The sequence below is a fragment of the Carcharhinus amblyrhynchos genome, unplaced genomic scaffold (genome assembly GCF_965287045.1).
Source record: "Carcharhinus amblyrhynchos unplaced genomic scaffold, sCarAmb.v2.hapA chromosome_1208, whole genome shotgun sequence".
In the NCBI taxonomy this organism is placed as follows: Eukaryota; Metazoa; Chordata; class Chondrichthyes; order Carcharhiniformes; family Carcharhinidae; genus Carcharhinus; species Carcharhinus amblyrhynchos.
Window position 1 is genome coordinate 6699 of NW_027650948.1, and position 25994 is coordinate 32692.

A 25994-nucleotide genomic window follows, 5' to 3' on the forward strand; every position below is an offset into this window, starting at 1 on the left:
GGGGGGGGGGGGGGCCACATCAGCCCTTACAGGTCAGTGCAGGTGACTGGAGTCAGGCCGTGGATCAACAAGGTAGGCCCCAGGCCTTCAGTCAAGATGTCCAACTGTTGCAGGTAGCGTCGGGAGTGGGCAGGGCTGGCCGGGGGCCGGGGAAGGTAGAGGAACCGCACGGCCGTGTGGAAGCCCTGGTCCAGCACCATGCGGTTGACCGCCCGGAGGTACTCGTCCGAGATGGGGGCGGAGTCGCCGGGGCCGGCCTGGCGGGAAGGCCCGTGCAAGGCGAGGACGTCGTCCCAGGTGACGATCTTGATGGTGGCCTTGATGCGCAGCTTGTCCAGGAGCTCCCGCAGCTTCTCCTCCTTCTTGACCCAGCTGTCGTCGCCGGACTCGATGCAGAGGAAGATGCGGAGCCGGGCGCCCTTCCAGGAGGCCACCATGGTGAGGACGCAGGCCATCTGGAGGAGGAAGAGGCTGCACATGTCCACGTAGTGGGTGCTGTCGGGCTGCAGGAGGTTGAGGGGCCAGACGTCGATGGAGACGCGCTCTTGCCGCTTCTTGGCCAACAGGTCCTGCCTGTTCATGGTGTGCAGGTAGCGCGCCAGGCAGACGTTCTTCTGCATCTTGAGGGCGTCCGAGACGATGGCCACGTACTCGGCCTCCGTCAGGCTGCGGCTGGCCTCCCCGTCGCGGACGGGCGGGAAGTGGGCCTGCAGGGAGGCCGTGTCCACCCCGAAGTGATCGTTCTCCTTGGCATCCCTGAAGGCTGGGTCGCACAGGAAGTAGTCCTCGGGCACGCAGTTGTCATAGAAACCGAGAACCAGCGTGTTGGGTTTCATACCACCTGCGAGACACAGAAGGAGAAAAGTTAACCAACTCCAGGCCCACTGTGCATCACCGCACCCCCTCCCCCCACCAAACACTTAGTAGGCCAAAGCTATGACACAGTTAAGCTTCCTATTGACCGTATATTCTCTCAACACCCACTCCAAATGTTCCAGTTCCAGGGCACCTCGCCCTTGCAAGTGTGTACCCTCTGCAAGATGCAATGCAGCCTACATGGGTGGCACAGTGGTTAGCACTGCTGTCTCAGTGCCAGGGCCCTGGGTTCGATTCCTGGCAGCAATGGTTAGCACTGCTCCCTCCCAGCATCAGGGTCCATGGTTTGATTCCCTGCAGCAGTGGTTGGCACTGCTGCCTCTCAGCACCAGGGATCCAGGTTTGGTTCCCAGCTTGGGTCACTGTGTGGAGTTTGCATGTTCTCCCCGTCTCTGCGTGGGTTTCCTCCGGTTTCCTCCCACTCTCCGAAAGACGAGCTGGTTCGGGTGCATCGGCCGTGCTAAATTCTCCCTCAGGTGTTACCCGAACAGGCACCGGAGTGTGGCAACTAGGGGATTTTCACACTAACTTCATTGCAATGTTAATGCAAGCCAAATTGTGACACTAAAATAAAGTTTATGTTAAAAAAACACACAAAATGGAAGAACGTAGCAGTAGAGGGATCTGGGTGTCCTTGCGCATGAATCACACAAGTACTGCAAGTCAAGAGAAATGCAAAATGTCGGCCCTTACTGCAGAGGTCAAGTGGAGAGAGTCACGTCATCATGTGGGGCAGTCCAAAAAGATGTCCAGGTTGGGTGGATTGGCCATGCCAAAAATTGTCCCATAGCATCCGAAGATGTCCCGGTTGAGGTGGATTGGCCGTGCCAAAGTTCCTCTTCTGGACAGGGGGACTAACTCGGCTAAATTGATGGGGTTATAGGGATAGGGCTGGGGTGGGATTGTGGTCAGCGTAGACCTGATGGGCCAAATGGCCTCCTGCTACACTGGAGGGATTCTATGACCTCCATTTAAGATGGAGGAATTTCTTGAGGGGCACTGGTGAGAGGAATTCTCTCCTCACCCCAGGGCCCACTGGAGATAGGGAGGGCCAGTGAATATACTGGAGGTGGAGTGAAGCGGGATTTGCTTGATAAGAAGGATTCTAGGGTAGAGAGGAACACTTACGTTAGCCACGACCTGACTGAATGGGAGAGCAGGGCTCGTGGGGATGAATGGCCTACTCCTCCCATTTCCAATGTAGCGTTGTATCCCTGCCTCGCCAACATGGCTACTCTTGGCATCTGATGCCAGTGCACCATCGTCTCAGGATTCAGATAGAGGGGGGGGGGGGGAGGGAAGTGGAGAGGTTGCCCAAACGGGGGATCCGGATGTGTGAAATTAGTTAGACCACAGGGAGGGTTTCGATGGGCCGAGCGGCCACCCCCCCCCCCCCTCCCCCGACGCTGTGACGATCCGCGGCCCTTACCCAGTCCCGTGATGCGGAGGAGGTGCTGCACTCCCTGGCGGACAGTGGGCGACAGGGTCAGGTCCACAAAGGCCTTGACGTTCAACTTGTCAACGAGGCTGAGCCAGAAGTTGTACTGCGGCTGGATGGGGTCGGTCGGCAGGGTGTCTGAGACAGAGAGAGAGAGACGTCAGCACAGCCCAGAGAGACAACACCAAAAACATTCCCCAAATAACATCCCAACTCCAACAAATACAAACCCTTCTTACCCCCCCAGGAGACAAGGTTCAAGGTAGATTATTGATCGATTTATTGTCCCATGTACTGGGATACAGTGAAAAGTATTGTTTCTTGCGCGCTATACAAAGCATACTGTTCATAGAGTACATAGAGAAGGATTTGATTTATTATTGTCACGTGTATTGGGATACAGTGAAAAGTATTGTTTCTTGCATGCTATACAAAGCATACTGTTCATAGAGTACATAGAGAAGGATTTGATTTATTATTGTCACATGTATTGGGATGCAGTGAAAAGTATTGTTTCTTGCGCGCTAAACAGACAAAGCATACCCTTCATAGAGTACATAGGGGAGAAGGATTGTCTACACTTCCCGCTGCCTCGGGGAAAAGCAGCCGGCATAATCAAAGACCCCCCACCCCCCCCCGGACATTCTCTCTACCGTCGGGAAAAAAGGATACAAATATCTGAGGTCCCGTACCGACTGACTCAAGAACAGCTTCTTCCCTGCTGCTGTCAGACTTTTGAATGGACCTACCTCGCATTAAGTTGATCTTTCTCTACACCCTAGCTATGACTGTAACGCTACATTCTGCACCCTCTCCTTTCCTTCTCTATGAACGGTATGCTTTGTCTGTATAGTGAGCAAGAAACAATACTTTTCACTGTGTCCCAATACATGTGACAATAATAAATCAAATCCAAAGAGTGGTGAGCCTGTGGAATCCATTCCCACGGGAAGTAGTTGATGCCAAAACGTTGAATGTATTTGAGAGGCAGCTGGATATAGCACTTGGGGTCAAAGGTTATGGGGGGAAAGCAAGATTAGACTATTGAGTTGGACAATCATGGTGAATGGTGGAGCAGGTTCGAAGGGCTGAATGGCCTCCTGCTCTTATCTTCTATGTTTCTCTGCGATCTGCTGTCCTTACCTTGTCTGGCCTGCGTGCAACTCCAGTGACAAAGTGTTCAAGGGGCAGTTAGGGATGGGTAATAAACGCCACTCCAAAACAGTGATGACCACATTCCCAAGTGTGCACCACGTCAGGTTTCTCCTGCCAGTGAGACTACGCGGATTGAAGTCGGTGGAACGTGACACGGGTGGCTCAGTGATTAGCACTGCTGCCTCATAGCACTTTAGGGACCTGGGTTCGATTCCTGGCTGGGCTCACTGTCTGCATATTGTGTCTGCGTGGGTTTCCTCCAGGCGCTCCTGTTTCCTCCCACAGTCTGAAAGACTGGCTTACCTGAACGGTCAGGGTGTGGTGACAAGGGGATTTCCACAGTAACTTCAGTGTTAATGTAAGCCTGGTATCAAATAAACAAATTACATGTGGGCAACGGTCAACAAAACGTCTGCTAGGCCTCAGGCTGTCCACCACTTGGTCTATGAGTTTGTCCTAATTTCTGTTCTGTCGTACAGGAATTTGCAGGAGCGGATGTGCAAGGGAGGTGGATCGGCCAAGCTAAATTGTCCGAGTGTCCAAAAGGCCATAAGACATAGGAGCAGAATTAGGCCACTCGGCCCATCGAGTTGGCTCTGCCATTTAATCATGGCTGATATTTTTCTCATTCCCATAACCCCTGATCCCCTTATTAATCAAGAACCTCTCTATCTCTGTCCATTCCAGGGAATCGTTCTTGTGAACCTCCTCTGGACCCTTTCCAAGGCCGGCACATCCTTCCTTAGATATGGGGCCCAAAACTGCTCAGTATTCCAAATGGGGTAGGTGGATTGGCCACGTTAAATTGCCCCTTAGTGTCAGGGGAATTAGCAGGGGAAAATGCATGGGGTTACAGGGATAGGGCCTGGTTGGTGCAGACATGATGGGCCAAATGGCCTCCTCCTGCACTGTAGGGAATCGATGATGTGTGTTTGGAGATAGGAAGTTGGGAGTTATCGATGTCAGGCTGGGGAACAGGAAACAGGCCCTGCTTGGCACCCCAGCCTGTTGGTAGGCCTCAACATGTTGTAGGTGCTACTTAGTGCGGCCACTCCCTCCCTCTCCCCCCAACAAAAAAAACACAAGCCAGAGGCCAACTTACCAAGGTCCCCGATTTCCACATGGCCCAACACAAAAAGCCCCCCCTTCTTCAAGTCGTTGATGAAGGTGATCAGTTGAGCGCTGGTCCTCGGATTGGCCACCATGAGGAGGATCTGAGGCCTCCAGAATTTGACGTGCTCCTTGCGAATGTCGAGAAGGAGTAGGTACTTCCTCACCTGGGGGGGGGGAGGGGGAGAAAGAGGAGAAACAATTAAAAAAAAACAATGGCTGGAGAGAGAAGGAAACCAGCTCCCTTAGCTAGGGGACACAAGATGGCAGCCAGCAGCCATTTTGAGATAGGACAGGGTTAAAAGATCTTACAGCTTAATAACTGACACGGCAGAACGTGCTGCTGGAACCAACCCACCAGCTCAAAGACATTGAGATACACTAAAAGATGCATCAACCAGATCACATTACAGAATGAGACCTTGATAATTGCCAGGAATCAGAGTCCAAAGATGTGGAGGTTCAGTGACTTGGCCATGCTAAGCTGCCCCCTAGTGTCAGGAGCTCGTGTAAATGTACGGAATTACTGGGATAGAGCCTGGGAGAGATGGTCAGTGCAGATCAGATGGGCCAAATGGCCTCCTCCTGTACTCTAGGGATTCTATGATAGTCTTAAATTGTAACACTATGGAAATGAGTTGAAATATCTTCACAATTTAAGAATATGGACAGCTTGGTGGCACACAGTGGGTTAACACTGCTGCCTCAGTGCCAGGGCTCGATTCCCAGCTTGGGTCATTGTGTAGAGTTTGCATGTTCTCCCAGTATCTGCATGGGTTTCCTCCCACATTCCAAAGATGTGGGGATTCAGTGGATCCACCCAACCTACACATTCTGCCTCAGTATCAGGGGAAATACATGGGGTTGTGGGAGTAGGGTCTGGGTGGGACGGTGGTTGGTGCAGACTCGAATGGCCTCCTTTGGTAATTCTAATGACATCTTTAGAATTTAACATTACATGGAAACGGGGTGCAACGTCTTAGCAATTTAACACAAGTTACAATGAAAAGCTAATGCATTTGGAAGGTCTAATACAAATAGGAAATATACAGTAAATGGCAGAACCCTTAAAGAGTATTGATGGGTAGAGGGATCTGGGTGTACAGATACACAGGTCACTGAAAGTGGCAATGCAGGTGGGGAAGGTAGTCAAGAAGGCATACGGCATGCTTGCCTTCATTGAGTATAAAAATTGGCAAGTCATGTTGCAGCTTTATAGAACCTTAGTTAGGCCGCACTTGGAATACAGTGTTCAATTCTGGTTGCCACACTACCAGAAGGATGTGGAGGCTTTGGAGAGGGTACAGAAAAGATTTACCAGGGTGTTGCCCTGGTACGGAGGGCATTAGCTATGAGGATAGGTTGGAGAAACTGGGTTTGTTCTCACTGGAGCAACGGAGGTTGAGGGGTCGACCTGATAGAAGTCTACAAGATTATGAGGGGCACGGACAGAGTGGATAGTCAGAAGGTTTTTCCCCAGGGTGGAATTACTAGGGGGGCACAGGTTTAAAAGGTGCAAGAGGCAAAGTTTAAAGATGTGAGGCTAGTTGTTTAGAGGGTGGTGAGTGCCTGGAACTCTCTGCCGGGGGAGGTAGTGGAAGGAGATACAAAAGTGACTTAAGGAGCATCTTGATAAAGACATGGCTAGGATGGGAACAGAGGGACATGGTCCCGAAGGGCAGAGGGTTTTGGTTCAGTCGGGCAGCACGGCAGTACAAGTTGGGAGGGCCAAAGGCACCCACCACCCTCTTACAAAAACTTGCCTCGTACATCTCCTTTAAACCTCGCCTCTTAAACCTGTGCCCCCCTCTTCCACCCTGGGGGGAAAGCTTCTGACTATCCACTCTGTCCGTGCCCCTCAATCTTGTAGGCTTCTATCAGGTCTCTCCCTCAACCTCTCATTCCAGTGAGAACAAACCAAGTTTCTCCAACCTCTCCTCAGAGCTGATACCCTCCGTGCCAGGGCAACATCCTGGTAAATCTTGTCTGTAACCCTCTCCAAAACCTCCACATCCTTCTGCTAGTGTCCTGCTCAGCTGGAATTTTGTAATAGAGCAGTGATTATCTTTGGCTAACGTTGTGCCAAATCGAACTGCGTCCAATGTATCTTCCAAAAGAAAAAGTGTTGAGACTGACTCGGAGAAAGCACTGGGATTGAACCAGAAGCTCTCCCTCCACACATTACGAGCCTGGAGCTATTTGCTTGCGCGAACACAGCTACCGCTTGGCTCATTAGTCCAACGGGCAGTACCCAGCCGGGCAAAGGTCGTGGGGAGTCTGCGTCCCATTCTGGAGACTTGCCGACACCTCCCCGGATGGTCGACTGTGGACAAAAGGGGGTTTCACTCACCTGATGGAATATGAGCGCCTGGCTGATGTAGCCCCAGCTGCTGGTGGGCGAGCGGTAGTGGATGACGACCAAGAGCAGAAGCATCAGCACGATCCCACACGAGGCGTAGGCCGGGTTGATCAGGAACATCATCACCAGGCAGCCCACGATGCCCAGCAGGCAGGTGTGCCAACTGAAGAGCTGGAAGGTGGGCCTGGAGGCAGAGATAAGATGCCAGGTGAGCGAGGGAGAACATACTAAGAACATAAGAAATAGGAGCAGGAGTCGGCCATCTAGCCCTTCGAGCCTGCCCCGCCATTCAATAAGATCATGGCTGATCTGAAGTCCATTCCAGATCCTACATTCTCAGGCAGTACATTCCAGATCCTAACCACTCGCTGTGTCAATCAGTCTCCACCACACACTCAGACAGTACATAAGAACATAAGAAATAGGAGCAGGAGTAGGCCATCCAGCCCTTCGAGCCTGCCCCGCCATTCAATAAGATCATGGCTGATCTGTCGTGGCTCAGTTCCACATTCCCGCCCTCTCCCCATAACCCTTAATCCCCTTGGAGAGGGGTTCCAATTCTTTCCAGATGTGGGTGTTAGAGACAAAGCCAACTTTTTGTCGCTCAACCCCGATTTCCCCCTTCCCCAACCTTCCTGCTTGGCCATTTCAAGGCCCAGGTGGTATTTGGTACAAAAGTCTGAGGTCCCGTACCAACCGACCCAAGAACAGCTTCTTCCCTGCTGCTGTCAGACTTTTGAATGGACCTACCTGGCATTAAGTTGATCTTTCTCTGCACCCTAGCTATGACTGTAACACTACATTCTGCACTCTCTTCTTTCCTTCTCTATGAACGGTATGCTCTGTGTAGCGTGCAAGAAACAATACTTTTCACTGTATCCCAATACATGTGACAATAATAAATCAAATCCTTCCCTATGTACTCTATGAATGGTATGCTTTATTTGTAGCATGCGCAAGAAACAATACTTCTCACCATATTGCAATGGCCTACTGATATAGACCATTAATCCAGAAACCCAGCTCATGTTCTGGGGGACCCGGGTTCGAATCCACACCCCGGCAGATGGAATTTGAATTCAATGAAAAAAATCTGGGATTAAGAATCTACTGATGACCCATCTGGTTCCCTTTAGGGAACGAAATCTGCCGTCCTTACCCCGGTCTGGCCTACATGGGACTCCAGAACCACAGCCAATGTGGTTGACTCTCAACTGCCCTCCAAGGGCAACTAAGGATGGGCAATAAATGCTGGAACCAGCCAGCGACGCCCGTGTCTAAAAACTAAACACGAGATAGCACTGGAGGAGATTGACCAAGATGTTGCATTTGAGCTATAAGGAGAGACTGGATAGACTGGGAATGTTTCTTTCCTGAGTAGAGAAGGCTGAGGAGGGACATGATTGAAATACAAGATTGAGGGTCACAGATAGGGGCAAATTCTCTTGGTTCGGGGAGGTCATAGGCTAATTCCCTAGTCGTCACACTCTGGCATCTGTTTGAGTAACACCAAGGGAGAGTTTAGCACGGCCAACACACCCTCACCAGCGCGTCTTTTGGACTGTGGGAGGAAACCCATGCAGACATGGGGAGAATGTGCAGTGTCTCTGCACAGACAGTGACCCAAGGCTAGAATTGAACCCAGTCCCCTGGCACTGAGGCAGTGCTAACCCAGAGTGCCACCTAGGTTGTGTATGTTCGAACACATTTCCTCAAGGAGTTGTACTTTGTCACGCTCGTAGTGTTTCTTGGAGAAGTTCTTGCTGTGTCTTACTCCACACAATAATATATTCTTACCTAAAAAAAAACTTTGCTACTGATAAAAAGCTCCTCGTGGGTCAGTTGAGGCGAAACCTCTCTAGCCAAGTTCAACATTACGTTACAGGCCAGGCAAGTTTTATAGAACTTGGGAAGGTCCAAGCTGACTTGTAACACACCCAACGGCACATGAGGATGGGGGGGCAGGGAGGCAGAGCAGGGTCAGCTACCTGAAGTTGGGCGCAGAGGCCCATTCTAGTGCCAGGCAGGCCAGGTCAACCGCAGCGTACGCCATCAGGAAGAAGATAGTGACAATGCCAGCGATGGTGTTGAGCTTCCCCGCGAACAACACGGACTAGGAGAAGGAAAGAAAGGCACATAATTAAGATACAAACTAAAACTTCTCCAATCAAACCCTCTCTGCCAAGATAAAGCCAACATCCTTTGATCGGGGGCAGGAGGTGATGGTCTAGTGGTAGGCTATTAATCCAGAAACTCAGCTGATGTTCTGGGGGACCCGGGTTCGAGTCCTGCCATGGCTGAATTTGATTGCAATAAAAGTGTACTGACCACCCCACTGTTGGGAAAAACCCATCTGGTTCGTCAATGTCCCCTTTAGGGAGGGGGTAACAACTTCAAATTAGTCCAATGAAGTAGACCTATTGGAATACAGGGTCCCCAATAAGTGGGCCAGGGAGTCTTGTCCTTGTATTTAACCAGGCGCGTCAGTTCCTCTGGCACTCCTGAAGGTAGACTGTTGGCTGATAACACTGTGTGCTGCTGTTGGAATAACTAAGTATTGTGGTGAAGGGATTTCTGTCTCCAAAAGACCGATTAGAAATTCAGTTAAAAATATCTGGAATTAAGAATCTGCTGATGACCGATTGTTGGGAAAACCCATCTGGTTCCCTTTCGGAAAGGAAATCTGCCATCCTTAACCCGGTCTGGCCTACATGTGACTCCAGATCCACTCAACTGCCCCTCCGGCAACTAGGGATGGGTCCATGTCTCAGAATGACTGAACTATAAAACAACTTCGCCAAATTATCCTGCCAAGATCCCTCAAAGAGGGTATGGTCCTTTGGATGGGCCCCTACCTCCCAAGAGGGGAGTCTACATGCACCCAGTCCCGTGGCACGTGATGCAACAACTCTGGGGGGACCGATGGGACACTGGTCAGATGTAGGGAAAGGGGGAAAGAGAGGGGTCAAGGAGAAATAAGAGATAGGAGTCCCCAAATGTGAGGTTCTTCAACTCAAAGTCAAGTGAGCCCAATTCTACTTCGGGTCTGCGTCTCTACCCTTGGCCAACTGTCTCGAGGGGGGCAGTTTGGTTTGGGACAGGGGAACGCGAGGGAAAACTCTTACCCAGGGGGTGGAGGGGGTCTGGAATGCACTGCCTGGGGAGGGGTGGGGGGGGGGGGGGGGGGGAGAAATGCCTTATCCTTTAAAATAGCACCCAGATGAACCCTTGGCCCCAAAACCTTCACATGTTGTGCTGTGCCAAGGGCTGGGAAATGGGATTCGGTGGGAGGTTCAGGTTTCTCGTGGGTCGGTGCAGACTCAATGGGCCAAATGGCCTTGCAACTTTTCATGCCATTCCCAATGCAAACCGAAAGAACAGCATCTCGTCTTCTGATTGGGCTCTGAGCAGGATGGGAGGTTGAACTCGATACTGGAGTTTTAGATTGTAACCTGTCGCTTCCATCTTAAACTCCCTTTTAGAAAAAAACTCCATACATTTCCCACCGAGAGACAGTCCAGCGTCACGGTCAAGTGGGATAGGCCCAGGTAAGGGGGCTGAATGGTCACCCTCCGACCCCCATATAGATCAGAAAGTCTTACCTGCACCAGTAACCACGTGTAGAGGACAGCAACCCAGGGGTTTCCTGTTTTGGAGGTTCTCTTGGCAGGAGTCAGTATTATTCCTGTGTAAGAGAAGGCAATAGCTTATAAAATAAAGGGGTTATCACCGTTGCCCCCTCCCCAGCTTGTGTTGACCACCAGACTAGGATTCACCCCTCCAACCTTCGCTCAACACCTCCAGAACCCCGGGCTCCTCCAGTCCCACCACTGGTGGTCAAGTCTCAAACCACCAGGACACAAACTCTTCCCTATTCCACCTCCCCAAACACAACCCAAAATGTTCCACCAATACCTCCCTAAAAAACTCAGAGGGATTAGACGCAAGGCTCACATGGAGGGAAGCCACCAGAGAGAAGATGGGCTGAATGGCCTGTTACATTGTACACACTGAATTTAGCTTGGGGGAGGTAAAGAAACTTGCCCCTCGTGCCCAGAAAATTCCAACCCTGTGCCATCTCCCAGATAGGTTTCCCTTCCACCCCCCCATTAGAAAAAACTACAGCACAGAAGGCAGTGCCCATTCAGCCCATCTTGTCTATGCCAGCCCAGGTGCCCTTTCTAGTCACACCTTCCTGCACTCTGCCCCTCACCCTACTACCCAAAGGGCGTGGAAGCTTTGGAGAGAGAGCGTGTGAAGAAGTTGCAGCAGGATGTGGCCTGGTCAAGGGTATGGAACATAGAACACAGGCCCTTCGGCCCACAAGTTACACCGATCCTATCCCTACCTCCCAGGCCTATCTATAACCCTCAATCCCATTAAATCCCATGTACTCATCCAGAAGTCTCTTCAAAGACCCCAACGAGTTCGCCTCCACCACCCCCCCCCACCCCGATTCCACTCACTCACCACCCTCTGAGTGAAAAACCTACCCCTGACATCTCCTCTGTACCTACCCCCCAGCACCCTAAACCTGTGTCCTCTCGTAGCGACCATTTCAGCCCTGGGAAATAGCCTCCGAGAATCCACCCTATCTATATCTCAACATCTTATACACCTCTATCCAGGTATTGGCTATGGAGGAGAGGTCGGATAAACTAGGATCGCTTTTGGTCCAAAGAGAGAGGCTGAGGGGAGACCTGATGGAGGTCTACAGCTCGTCCTCAACTGAGGAAGGATGTTCCTTGCTATAGAGGGAGTGCAGCGAAGGTTTACCAGGCTGATTCCTGGGACGGCAGGTCTGTCATACGAGGAGAGACCGAGTCGGTTAGGATTTATATTCACTGGAGTTTAGACGAGTGAGAGGGGATCTGATAGAAACTTATAAAATTCTAACAGGGTTAGACAGGGGTAGATTCAGAAAGAATGTTCCTGATGGTGTTTTGGGGGCGGGGGGGGTGGAGTCCAGAACCAGGGGGTCAGAGTTTGAGGGTAAGGGGTAAACCTTTTAGGACGGAGGTGAGGAGAGATTGCTTCACCCAGAGGGTGGTGAAATTCACTCCTACAGAAAGTAGCCGAGGCCAAAACATTGCTTGATTTTCAGAAGGAATGAGATAATTGCTCTCAGGGCTAAAAGGATGAAGGGACGACAGGGGTGGGGGGCGGTGGGAGATCAGGATATTGAACTGGATGATCAGCCAATGATCAAACTGAATAGAGGAGCAGGCTTGAAAGGCCTCCTGAGTTTCTATGTAAAATTGTAGGGTGTAGACAGGATGGATAGTCAGAGACTTCCCCCCAGGAGGAAGGGTGAATTACAAGCAGGGCACAGTTTATCAAATTAGTGTCACAAATAGGCTTACATTAACACGGCAATGAAGTTGGGTGAAAATCTCCCAGTTGCCTCACTCCGGTTCCTGTTTGGGTAACACTGGAGGGAGATTTTAGCTCCTAACTAGTCGGTCTTTCAGACTGTGGGAGGAAACCCCCACACAGACATTGAGGGGGGTGGGGGGGGAACTTCAAGGGAAATGTCTGGGGAAGGCTTCTCATGGAGAGAGAGAGTGGGTGTCTGGAACACGGCCAGGTGGAGGAAGCAGGTACAATAGCGACATCTAAAGAGACATCTGGATGAACAAAGAACGTGACAACACAGGGAGAGACCCTTCCGCCCCTCCACTGACCAACTAAACTACCCCCCACCCACCCTAGAGAGACCGTATCCCTCTATTCCCCATCCTATTCATGTCTTTGTCAAGATGCCCCTTAAGACTCACTATTGTATCCGCCTCCCCCGGCAGTGAGGCACCCACCACCCTCTGTGTAAAACAAACTTGTCTCGTACATCTCCTTTAAACCTTGCCCCTTAAACCTGTGCCCCCCCTGCACCCCCCCCCACCCCGACTCATTGACTCTTTCACCCCTGGGGAAAAGCTCCTGACTATCCACTCTGTCCGTGCCCCTCATACATAAGGACATAGGAAATAGGAGCAGGAGGGAATAGGGAGAGGGGATACGGACCAAGGACAGAGCTTGTATAATACCCTCATTATTTTTTTAATAATCAGTACAGGATTGAAGGGCCCGTTCCTGAGCTTGGATCTGGTTTGAATGATGACTGGTTCTGTTCATGCACTGATAAAGATGGAATTTTTCTCGTCAATAAAAACACTCGGGGGGGGGGGGGGGGGGGGGTGAACTTACCAAATAGATCGTCCCTGGCTAGGGCGTGCAGGATGCGGGAGGCACCGATCAGAGTGCTCATGGCCGCAGAGAGAGAGGCTGCATAAACACCAATAACCACAAACGGGGGCCAGATGTTGATTTGCCGGAAGAAGACATAATCCCCTTTTAACAGTGCCCTAAACAACAGAGAGACAGACACAGGAGGAGACATTAAAAGGTGCTTGATGTGGGGAGGTAAACAGAGCAACACATTTCACACAGGTCACCAAATTCAACATGAGTACTAATTTAAATTGTCACATGTATTGGGATGCAGTGAAAAGTATTGTTTCTTGCACACTATAGAGACAAAGCATACCATTCATAGAGTACACAGGGGAGAAGGATTTGATTTATTATTGTCACATGTACTGGGATACAGTGAAAAGTATTGTTTCTTGCGCGCTATACAGACAAAGCATACCGTTCATAGAGTACACAAGGGCGAAGAAATTGATTCAATTTATTATTGCCACATGGATTGGGATACAGTGAAAATTATAGCACGCAAATCAACAATACAAAGCATACCATTCATAGAGAAGGAAAGGAGAGGGTGCAGAATGTAGTGTTACAGTCATAGCTAGGGTGCAGAGAAAGATCAACTTAATGCGAGGTAGGTCCATTCAAAAGTTTACCCCCTAGCTGTGACTAACACTACATTCTGCACTCTTTCCCTTCTATGAACGGTATGCTTTGTCTGTATAGCGCACAAGAAACAATACTTTTCACTGTATCCCAATACATGTGACAATAATAAATCAAATCCTTCTCCCCTGTGTACTCTATGAATGGTATGCTTTGTCTCTATAGTGTGCAAGAAACAATACTTTTCACTGTCCCAGTACATGTGACGAGAATAAATCAAAGGGAAGCTGTTTGAGTTGGTTGGTACATGTTCGTTTTCAGACTTCTGTATGTCTCTTCCTTTGGGGAGAAATAATGTCCAGGGTGGGGGGGTCCTTGATTATGCCGGCTGCTTTTCCCAAGGCAGCGGGAAGTGTAGACAGAGTCAATGGATGGGAGGCTGGTTTGTGTGATGGATTGGGCTACATTCACCACCCTTAGTTCCTTGCGGTCTTGGGCAGAGCAGGAGCCCATACCAAGCTGTGATACAACCAGAAAGAATGCTTGCTATGGTGCATCTGTAAAAGTTGGAGAGAGTCGTAGCGGACATAGAACATTACAGCGCAGAACAGGCCCTTCGGCCCACGATGTTGCGCCGACCAGTTACAAAAACAATGACCCACTAGCCTATACCAATCCCTTTTCGTCCATAAACCTATCCATAGATCTCTTAAACACCCCCAAACTAGGCGCATTTACAACTGCAAATTTCCTTAGTCTTCTGAGAAAGTAGAGGCGTTGGTGGGCTCTGAGCTATAGTGTCAGCATGAGGCGGGGGGGGGAAACCAGGACAGGTTGGTGATCCGGACACCTAAAAACCTTCATTGTCATGGCACCAGTTCACATTCTCTCTGTATTGTGTGCTGCACAGGGAGATAGATATTGCAGTGGGAAGAGTGGGGGGGGGGTGGAAACTGGCCTGACTGATTCCATCACCTATACTCCTAGCTGTTTACAGGATTGGCACACAGGCCAAACCAGCTTTCTGTGGGACAGGGACTCCTTAGTGAAGCAGTCCAAAAGGCAGATGAACCCCAAAGTCCTGATACACTGACACCAGGAAGTGCTTAGGCACAGTATATAACTACTCACCTGATCAAGAGGTTGGGGGGGGGGGGGGGGGTGGTGGGCAGCGCTCCAAATGTTTGTGCTAAATAAACCTGTCGGACTTTAACTTGGGTATTGAGACTTCTTACTGTGTCCAACCCAGCTGATATTGCCACATCATGACACACACACACACACACACACACACACATCACAGAATCCCTACAGTGGGGGAAGGCGGCCATTTGGCCCATTGGGTCCACAGCATGACAATTCCATCCAGGCCCTATCCCCAACATTTACCACCCCCCCCACCCCACACCACACCCCTCCTCCCCCCCAGACCATTTAGCATGGCTAATCTTTGGACTGTGGAAGGAAGTCAGAGCCAAAAAAAATTTATTCATTCATTAGTCACACGTCAGCTTACATTAACACTGCAATGAAGTTACTGTGAAAATCCCCTAGTTGCCTCACTCCAGCACCTGTTCGGGTAACACTGAGGGAGAATTTAGCACGGCCAACGCACCCTAACCAGCACGTCTTTGGACTGTGGGAGGAAACCCATGCAGACATGGTGAGAATGTGCAGACTCTGCATAGACAGTGACCCAAGCCAAGAATCGAACCCAGGTCCCTGGCGCTGTGAGCCAGCAGTGCTGACCCACTGGCAGACCCACCTGTTCACTCTTGACATTTTCCGCATACTACCCCAATACATGGAGGTCTTATTGTGAAGTTAGGGAGATTAGCAGGGAGCCTGAATAAGATGGCCTTTCGGTGAACCAGTGCAGACTTGATGGGCTGAATGGCCTCCTTCTGCACTGTAGACTGAATGGTTTAACAAGCTTGAGGTATGCAGGATTATGGAGTGTGATGTATGAGCGGACTCTGAAATGTGCAATGGGAGCTCAGTTAGTATTGTAGCTAAATATTTCATTCATTTGGGGGACATTGGCATTGCTGTTGGCCAGTATTTATTGCCCATCCATACAGTGGTTAACACTGCTACCTCAGTGCCAGGGACCCAGGTTCGATTCCCAGTCTGGGTGGAATCTGTACATTCTCCCCACATCTGCGTGGGTTTCCTCCAGGAGTTCTGGTTTTCTTCCACAGTCCAAAAGATGACCCATTGTTGGAAAAACCCATCTGGTTCTATTTAGGGAAGGAAATCCTACCCAGTCTGGCCTACATGAGACTCCCACAGCCAATGTGGTTGACTCTCAACTGGGATTGGCCATGCTAAATTGCCCCTTAGGGACTAGCTAGCGTCAAATGCAAGGGGATAGGATCTGTGGGATTGTGGTCAGTGCAGACTCGATGGGCCAAATGGCCTTTTCCTGCCTTGTAGGGATGCTATGATTCTAGATGCCCCAGGGCAGTGGAGAGTCAGCCACATTGGCTGTGGTATCCCATGTAGGCCAGACTGTGTAAGGTTAATAGATTTCCTTCCCTCAAGGAGGGAGATGGGTTTTTCCCAACAGTGGGACATCAGGAGATTCTCAATTCCAGATTGAGTGATGTTGGGGAACACAGGATTGGGAAGGAGAATAGCAGGGAGGGTCCCTTTCACCAGGAAGCATGGGATAATCCACCCCTCTCTCCCCCCCCCCCCCCCCCCACAAAACCACCCCTCACGGAGGCAGGAGTTCAGGAACTCACCTGTCACAGGTGAAGCTGACCAGGAAGAAGAGTAGCAGGTAGACCAGGAAGGTGTAGATGACGGCAATGACGGTACCTTTCGGAATGGAATAGCTGGGATTCTTCAAGTCCCCTGCGAGGGAGAGAAAACATGGAGAGAGGAAGTGTCAGGAGCAAGAATACAGGAGCATAGTTAGCATCTTACACAAGGCCACAGGGGAGACCTCCCAGACATCAGAGTCTTTATCCTGTTACAAAGGGGAGGTCGAGAACTGACTTGACCACGCAAAGATGTACTTCCCTTGTATCCTGTTTAAAAAAGGGAGAGAGAGAAGTAGTAATATTTTTATTTAAAGTTGTTACAAGTTGGCTTACATTAACACTGCAATGAAGTTACTGTGAAACTCCCCTCGTCGCCACACTGCGACGCCTGTTTGAGTAACACTGAGGGAGAATTTAGTACCTAACCCACACACCTTTTGGACTGAGGGAGGAAACCGGAGCACCCAGAGGAAACCCACTCAGACACGGGGAGAATGTGCACAGATAGAGACCCAAGTCGGGAATTGAACCCGGGTCCCCGGCGCTGAGAGACAGCAGTGCTAACCACTGTGCCATCTTCCATCCGTGATGCCATTTAGCCCATCGAACCAGAGGGCACAACCCTCTCCTCTCCACCACCCCCTCCCTGTCTTGTTTTAAAAAGGTGCCCCCATTTCAATTTTGGAAAGTAACCACCACTCCAAATGCCCCCCATGCCATGAGGCTGCCATTGTAAAACTCAGTTGAATAAAAGACTCTTATTTTAAAGAGAAGAATGGTATTTCTTATACTTGCAATGCTGTCTTAACACCACTGAAAAATAGATCATAGAACAGGATAGGCCCTTCGGCCCTCAATGTTGTGCCGAGCGATGTCCAAACCCAAGATCGAGCTTTCCCACTCCCTATCATTCTGGAGTTCTCCATGTGCCTATCCAATAACCGCTCGAGAAGTTCCTAAGTGTCCACTATCACAGCAGGTAGTCCATTCCACACCCCAACCACAAGACAAGTTGGTGTTTGGGGTGGAATCTCAGAGCTTTGGGCCCAGGCTTTTTGGGAGACTAGGCCCACAAACGTGGAGACATTAAAAATGTACAAGAGACAAAGCAGGTGTGGGGGCGGGGGGAGCGGTGGGCTGCTGGAGGAGGCCGAGGTTTGGAGGGGAGTGTCGTACAAGAACTCTGGGTCTGTACTCGGAGTTTAGAAAGATGAGGGGGGATCTTATTGAAACTTACAGGCTGCTACGAGGCCCTGGATAGAGAGGACATGGAGAGGATGTTTCCACTCCTAAGAAAAATTAGAACCAGAGGGGCACAACCTCAGGGTAAAGGGACGATCCTTCACAACAGAGATGAGGAGAAGGAATTTCTTCAGTGGGGAATCTGTGGAAACCTTGGCCGCAGAAGGCTGTGGAGGCCGGGTCATTGAGATAGAGATAGATAGATCGGTTCCTGATTAATAAGGAGATCATGGGGAAAAGGCAGGAGAATGGGGAGGAGTCAAATATCAGCCATGATCGAATGGCGGAACAGGCTCGATGGGCCGAATGGCCCAATTCTGCCAGTCTTCTGGGCTTGAGGTGTCACAGGGGTCAGGAGGGACTGGAGGAAGTTTGGGATGGAGGGGTTCAGGGGGGCTGGAGGAGGTGGTTCGAGGCTACAGAAGAAATCAGGATGAGTGTGAATTTGAGGTGGAAGGGGACTGGGAGCCAATGTAGGTCAGAGGCCTGCAATGTGTTAACTATAGAACCCTATATCTAGTGTAGAAAGGCACCCTTCGGCCCATCGAGTCTGCACTGACCACAATCCCACCCAGGCCCTACCCCCCCATATCCCTACCTATTATACCCCACTAATCCCTCTAACCTCCACATCCCTGGACACTAAGGGGCAATTTCTTAGCACGGCCAATCAACCTAACCCACACATCTTTGGACTGTGGGAGGAAACCAGAGCACCCAGAGGAAACCCACGCAGACATGAGGAGAATGTGCAGACTCCAGTGACCCGAGTCGGGAATCGGACCCTGGAGCTGTGAAACAGCAGCGCTAACCCAGTGTCGAGGTGCCAGCTGGAATGAGTTCAGGGACGTGGCCCAGTTCGATCCACATTTGATGTCCTTCGCCTCAGATCGCAGCAGCGAACCCAAAGACCAGTGTTCGCCCCCAACTGGCCTCGAGGTGGGGGGGGGGGGGGGTAGCACTGATCTACCCAGCACCTTTATCCACGTGGCACAGACACACCCAACAGCAGTTTAGTATCAGTGGCGTGCTAGACCATTGCTGAGGTAAGTTGAGAGTCAACCACATTGGCTGTGGATCTGGAGTCACGTGTAGGCCAGACCGGGGTAAGGACGGCAGATTTCCTCCCCTAAAGGGGGCGTCAGTGAGCCAGACAGGGTTTTTACATTACTCATGGCCAAACATTGAACTCCAGAAGCTTCCATGTTGGAGTCTAGGCCTCTGGATTAGAAGTCCAGTTATTCTCAACACTCCTCACACACAGACGACAATCTCTGGGATTGGGAAAGAGACGGAGATCTTTACCAGACATATTGGAGCCTGCCATGATGCCAGTGCAGCCATTAAACATGACAGCAAACACTGTCGCAAACGTCATCATGTAGTTGGTGGTGTAATCCACAGAATAATCATCTAGAAGAATAAAGTGGAGAACAAACATTACTCAATAAAGATTCATACATTGCTGCCCTCATCCACATCCCACTTCAGATCTCCCCACTTCCAAAAATACTGTGCGAAAAATTCTAGCCTCATCCCAGTAGGCCTCAGACTAATCCACTCCCAGGCTGCTCCAGAACTAGGCCTCAAACTAATCTAGGCCAGGCTGCTCTGTAGCTAGGCCTCAGAAGCTAATCTATCCAGGCTGCTCCATAACTAGGCCTCATCGTAATCTAGCCCCAGGCTGCTCTGTAACTAGGCCTCAGACAGTAATGTACTCCTAGGCTGCTCTGTAACTAGGCCTCAGGAGTTCAGAACACACACAAATTTCCAAAATAATGTAACGAGACACTAAACCAGACATTAAACTATGAGAGTAGGGTGCCCTCATATGTCCTTGGCCAGTTTGGAGACCAAAAGGTTAAGGCGCATGGGATACAAGGTCAGGTAGCTAGGTGGATTGAGAACTGGCTGGGAAATAGGAGACAGAGGGTAGTTGTGGAGGGGACCTTGTCGGGCTGGAGGCCAGTGACCAGTGGTGTGCCGCAGCGCTCGGTACTGGGACCTCTCCTCTTTGTAGTCTACATAAATGACTTGGAAGAGGGCGTAGGTGGTGTGATCAGCAAGTTTGCTGATGACACCAAGATGGCAGGGTTGGCGGGTACAGAACTGGATTGTCAGGTGATACAACAGGATATAGATAGGTTGGTGCAGTGGGCAGATGGCATTTAATCCTGACAAATGCGAGGTGATGCATTTTGGAAGTAATAATGCAGAGAGGAGCTATGTGATAAAAGGTAGGCCGATTAGGAGTATAGACATACAGAGGGACCTGGGAGTGCAGGTTCACAAATCCATGAAGGTTGCGTCACAAGTGGAGAAGGTTGTTAGGAAGGCTTATGGGATGTTAGCCTTTATAGGAAGGGGCTTAGAGTATAAAAGCTGCCGTCTAATGCTTCAGTTATACAGAACGTTGGTTAGGCCGCATTTGGAGTACTGCGTCCAGTTCTGGTCACCTTGTTACCGGAAGGACGTGGAGTCTCTGGAAAGGGTGCAGAGGAGGTTTACCAGGATGTTGCCTGGCATGGAGGGACTGGGTTACAAGGAGAGACTGAAGAGACTGGGGCTATTCTCCTTGGAAAGACGGAGATTGAGAGGGGACATGATAGAGGTATATAAGATACTGAAGGGAATAGATAGAGTTAATAGTGAGAGACTGCTCCCTAGACTGGGTACGAACACGAGAGGTCATCACTTAAGGGTGAGGGGGGGGGGGGGGGGGGGGGGGAGGTATAATTTGGAGGTGAGAAGAAGGTTCTTTACACAGAGAGTTGTGGGGGTCTGGAATGCGCTACCGAGTAGGGTGGTGGAGGCAGGAACGTTGGACTCGTTTAAGATGCAGTTAGATAGGCACATGAGTGAAACGAGAATGGAGGGATATGGTAGGGGCTATTAAATAGGGTTAAACCTCGGGAGACACCGGAAGGGCAGGCTGAATGATTAATATTTTTTGTCTTTATTCCACAGGTGGAGGTCCACCTCGTGTCAAGCGAGGGGCATGCACACGGCGGGTCGTGCGTGGGCTGCTCTTGGAAGTCCAGGAGTGGCCTAGTACTTCGTGTCGGTGTGTGTGCTTGATCCTGGACCGATAGACGGGCGCCGCAACAGCTCAGTGACTAGCACTGCTAGCTGTGCAGATACATGGATTTGGGCCTGTGTCTGTGGGAGTTTGTGCATTCTCCCTGTGGTTGCGTGGGTTTCCTCCGGGCGCTCCGGTTTCCTCCCACACCCCAAAGATGTGCTCTTAGGCTAATCGGTTTCTACCAAATTGACACTATTTCTTCCCTGAATCTGACTGAGTAGGGTTCCATTCGTAGACATGCAGGGTAGAATAGGTGTAGGGTGATGCGGCGGCGCGGGCTCATTGGGCCAAAGGGCCTGTTTCCCGTGCTGGGTTGTTCTTTGTTCGTTTAAAACTTCTTAGACTTGAGCCACAATACCAGTCCTGACCAATGATCTATTTTGGGGTTAACAGTGACAAGTTTGGCCAAAAAAAGAGGTGGGGGGGGGGGGGTGCAGGGGGTAGTGTGCAAAGGAGTTCAGATATATCAGTCCCAGACATGTCAAAAAGGGGAGATTCCACCATGTTGAACAATATTGTGAAGCGATAAGAAATGATGGAATGTCTTGTTGAAGTTGTACAAGACATTGGTAAGGCCACACTTGGAATACTGTGTACAGTTCTGGTCACCCTATTATAGAAAGGATATTATTAAACTAGAAAGAGTGCAGAAAAGATTTACTAGGATGCTACTGGGACTTGATGGATTGAGTTATAAGGAGAGGCTGGATAGACTGGGACTTTTTTCTCTGGAGTGTAGGAGGCTGAGGGGTGATCTTATAGAGGTCTATAAAATAATGAGGGGCACAGATCAGCTAGATAGTCAATATCTTTTCCCAAAGGTAGGGGAGTCTAAAACTAGAGGGTACAGGTTTAAGGTGAGAGGGGAGAGATACAAAAGGGTCCAGAGGGGCAATTTTTCACGGAGGGTAGTGAGTGTGGAACAAGCTGCTATGGCAGGTACAATGTTATCTTTTAATAAGCATTTAGATAGTTATTACGGGCAAGATGGGTATAGTAGGGATATGGGCCAAATGTGGGCAATTGGGATTAACTTAGTGGTTTAAAAAGGGGTAGCATGGATAAGTTGGGCCAAAGGGCCTGTTTCCATGCTGGAAACCTCTGTGACTAAGTTCAGGGCTCAGAAACCAAAACCTTGTCAACGTCACGTGGAATCTGAGAGATTTCCTCATGCGACAGGACTGGAGTAGGCCATGAGCGAAGACAAGGCTGACCCAAGGGGGAACTTTGGGAACTAGAGTTCGACAGGTTGGGATGGAGGGAAGATTGCACACAATGAAGGGAGTCCAAAATTAGCCAACAAATACAAGTTCGTCACTAATAAATCCAAAAATCGGGAATTCAGGAGAAACCTCTTAGCCAGAGAGTGGGGAACCCGTTACCACAGAGTGTATTTTGTTTAACATTGAGATGCGAGCGAGTCTGGTATCTGTTAACCATCCTGAATTACTCCGAGTGCCTCGCTCAGCCATTTCGGAGGACAGTTAAGAGTCAACCGCATGCCTACAAATCAGAAGGCCATTTGGCCCATCGCCTCTGCACCAGTAACAATCCCACCCAGGCCCTATCCCCATGACCCCACATATTTACCCTAATTCCCTCAACACTAAGGGGCAATTTAGCATGGCCAATCCACCTAACCTGCACATCTTTCAGATTGCAGACCAAACCAAACAACTGAAGGAAACCCACGCAGATACGGGGAGAATGTGCAGCCTCCACAGAGACAGTGACCCGAGCCGGGAATCGAAGTTGGGTCCCTGGCGCCGTGAGGCAGCAGCGCTAACCCCCCTGTGCTGCCCCCACCCTGGAGATGAAAGGTAGGGAGGGGAAAGGAGCTCACCCATGAGATTTTTCTGGAACGTGGCAGTGCTGAAGCCGGTGTAGTTGGAATCGATGGCCAAGCTCTCGTTGCCCACCTGCCTGACGATTGGGATGGTCCTGGGCTTCACGGCGAAGAAGCTGACGAGGATGGTGACGAGAACGAGGTGCACCACCAGGAAAATCAGGAAAACTGGTCTTGGCGTAGATCTGGGCACCAACCAGGCAGATGAGGAGGCAGAGGAGGAGGATGCTGGAGGCGTACAGAACATCGTACAGGTAACTCTGGGGAAGGACGTGGAGTCCCTTGGGCTCAGTATCTGCTGAAGGTTGGGTTAAAAAACAGTAAGCTGTTACTGAGGAACAGGAGAAGGCCATTCAGCCCCTTTCTCCCAGCATTCTATCAGGAATATGGCCAACACACTCCATTTTTCCTGAGGCCATTCAGCCCACCCCATCTGTGCTGACTCTTGGCAATTTAGTCAGCCCCCACCCTCTCCACAGCCCGACCATTCCTCAATCTGTTCCAGATTCTTCCCCAAGTGTAGAAGGAGGCCATTCAGCCCATCAGGACAGCACTGATCACAATCCTACCCAGATCCTATCCCCATAACCCTACCACTTACTCTAGCTAGTTCCCCCGACACTGAGGGGCAATTTGGCACGGCCCAATCCACCGAACCTGCGCGTCTTTCGGGCTGTGGGAGGAAACCCACGCAGACATGGGGAGAACGTGCAGACACGGGGAGAACGTGCAGACTCCACAGACGGTGACCCCCAAGACGGGAATCGAACCCGGGTCCGAGGCAGCAGCGCTAACCCACTGTGCCATGGAACTCGGCAACTCCCCCGCCAGGGAACTGAACCCCAGTCCCCTGCCTGACAGGCAAGGATACTCACCTCTACACTAACCAGGAAACCTCTACCTCAGAAGCTCAGATTAAGACCCATCACACCCCTTTGGGAGAAAGTCCCACCAATCTCCAGATGGATTTCTTCCCCAGTTCCAGTCAGGAACGACTAGAAGCTCCCAATTTTAAACAAATTCCCTATTAAATCTTCAGTAATCCCCCCCCTACCCAATTCAATCTTTGGTAACATAAGAACATAAAGAAATAGGAGCAGGAGTAGGCCAACTAGCCCTTCGAGCCTGCCCCGCCATTCAATAAGATCATGGCTGATCTGTCGTGGCTCAGTTCCACTTTCCCGCCCTCTCCCCATAACCTTAATCCCCTCTCTTATCAAGAACCCATCAACCCGCTTCTTAAAAATATTTTAGCGAGGCAGCCTCCACCACTTCAACGGGCAGAGAATTCCCAGAGATTCACCACCCTTTGAGTGAAGAAGTTCCTCCTCAACTCCGTTCTAAACCGCCCCCCCTTTATCTTGAGGCTGTGCCCCCTAGTCCTACTGTCCTTTCTGAGCGGGAAGAGTCTCTCCACCTCTATCCTATCCATCCCATTCATCATCTTATACGTCTCAATGAGATCTCCCCTCATTCTTCTAAACTCTAACGAGTACAAGCCTAGTTTATTCAGCCTCTCCTCATAGCTCAACCCCCTCAACTCCGGTATCAGCCTAGTAAACCTCCTCTGCACTCCCTCCAAGGCCAAAATATCCTTGTGTAAGTGCGGCGCCCAAAACTGCACACAGTACTCCAGCTGCGGCCTCACCAATGCCCTATACAGCCACAGCAAGACCTCCCTACTTTTATATTCAATCCCCCTCGCTATGAAGGCCAGCATCCCATTCGCCTTCCTGACCACCTGCTGCACCTGCAAGCTGGGTTTTTGCGACTCATGCACAAGGACGCCCAGGTCCCTCTGCACCGTCACCCTTTCCTCCCACCACCACGAGACCCTACAGTTGCTTTTCTCGTTCGGGAAAATAGATAAGCCCCCACTTTTTTAAGGCAAATTTTGACAATCCACAGGGGGCATCTGTGGACTGGGATATCAGATCTCCCAGCCTTCCTCCAGCAGGCGAGTTAAAGTGACGTCACAAGTAGGCTTAGGTTAACACAACGAGTTAGCGCATTACATTTAATAAGAGGATCGGGGGAAAAAACAGGAGAATTGGGGGGGGGGGGGGCGGGGATGAGAAAAATATCAGCGATGATTGAACGGCGGAGCAGAGACTCGATGGGCCGAGTGGCCTAATTCTGCTCCTATGGTCCAACGCTGCAATGAAGTTACTGTGAAAATCCCCTAGTCGCCACACTCTGGCATCCGTTCGGGTCACACTGAGAATTTAGCACGGTCAAACGCACCCTAACCAGCACGTCTTTCGGACTGTGGGAGGAAACCCACGCAGACATGGGGAGAAATGTGCAGACTCCGCACAGACAGTGACCCCAAGCCGGGAATCGAACCGGGGTCCCTGGTGTCGAGGGACAGCAGTGCGAACCCCACTCTGTCACCCCATTAGTCCAAGGGTCAAAAAGTACAAACTCAACAGCCCGAGATTACACAGGTTTTGTGAGAAGAGGTGATATACAAAACCCAAACCACCCCACCCTTTAGATATAACCGAGACTTGATGGGTGCCCACTCTGCAGTGAGGGGGACGGGAGGAGGAGGGGTGGGGGTGGGGGGGGGGGGGGGGAGGAGAAAGGTAGATTCACCTGCACTCGGGAGCTCTCCAAACATGTCGAGAATGGCTTCCACTAGGCCAGAATGTAAACCGCGCAGGAACAGACGTTGGCGAGGAAGAACATGAGGCCAATGCTCCCTCCAAACTCAGGGCCCAACGTGCGACTAATCATAACTGGGAGTCAGCTGTAAAGGAAAGAAAAAAGGGAGAGAGAGAGAACGCGAGCGAGAGAGGAAAATAGGCCAACAAATCCAGGGGCCTAGTCAAGGTTCAAGATCGTCAAATCGCAAAACTATCCGAATCCTCACGAGGTCAAAATTAACCCAGGTTTCTGTTTTAGCATTTTCTCGTGTGGGTGTTGCAAGAAAGGTGCTTGTTTATTTATTAACAGGGAAGGCTCTCCGAGCCCACGTTGTCCCATCAACTGCCTATATCCCTCTATTCCCCGTCCGTTTGTGTGTCAATTAAAATAAGTCTTAAAATGTGGCTATCTATCTGCCTCAACTGTCCCCCCTCACTTGGCAATGCATTCCAGATCCCCACCACCCCGTGTAAAGAAACTTCCCCCAAACGCCCCCCCCCCCCCACTTAGCTTGAACTTGCACCTGTCATTTTTGCCCTGGGGAAAAAGCTTTTAACTGTTCACCCCATCTATACCTCCAAAGTTTTATAGATTTCTATCAGGTCACCATCTTTCAGAGAGAACAATCCCAGTTCAGTGTCACAAGTAGGCGTACA

General features: G+C 50.5%; 1 protein-coding gene across 1 annotated transcript; it reads right to left on the reverse strand.

The window, feature by feature from the left end:
* slc12a9 (solute carrier family 12 member 9) lies at nt 1-25428 on the reverse strand. Its single transcript, XM_080185088.1, is given in 13 exon segments — nt 1-841; nt 2306-2452; nt 4572-4746; nt 6930-7122; nt 8927-9051; nt 10541-10623; nt 13143-13300; nt 16499-16610; nt 19067-19174; nt 22687-22855; nt 22857-22987; nt 25288-25338; nt 25341-25428. Coding segments are annotated over 13 exon segments (2355 nt in total). The 3' UTR covers nt 1-26.
* Between the last annotated feature and the right edge of the window lie 566 nt (nt 25429-25994).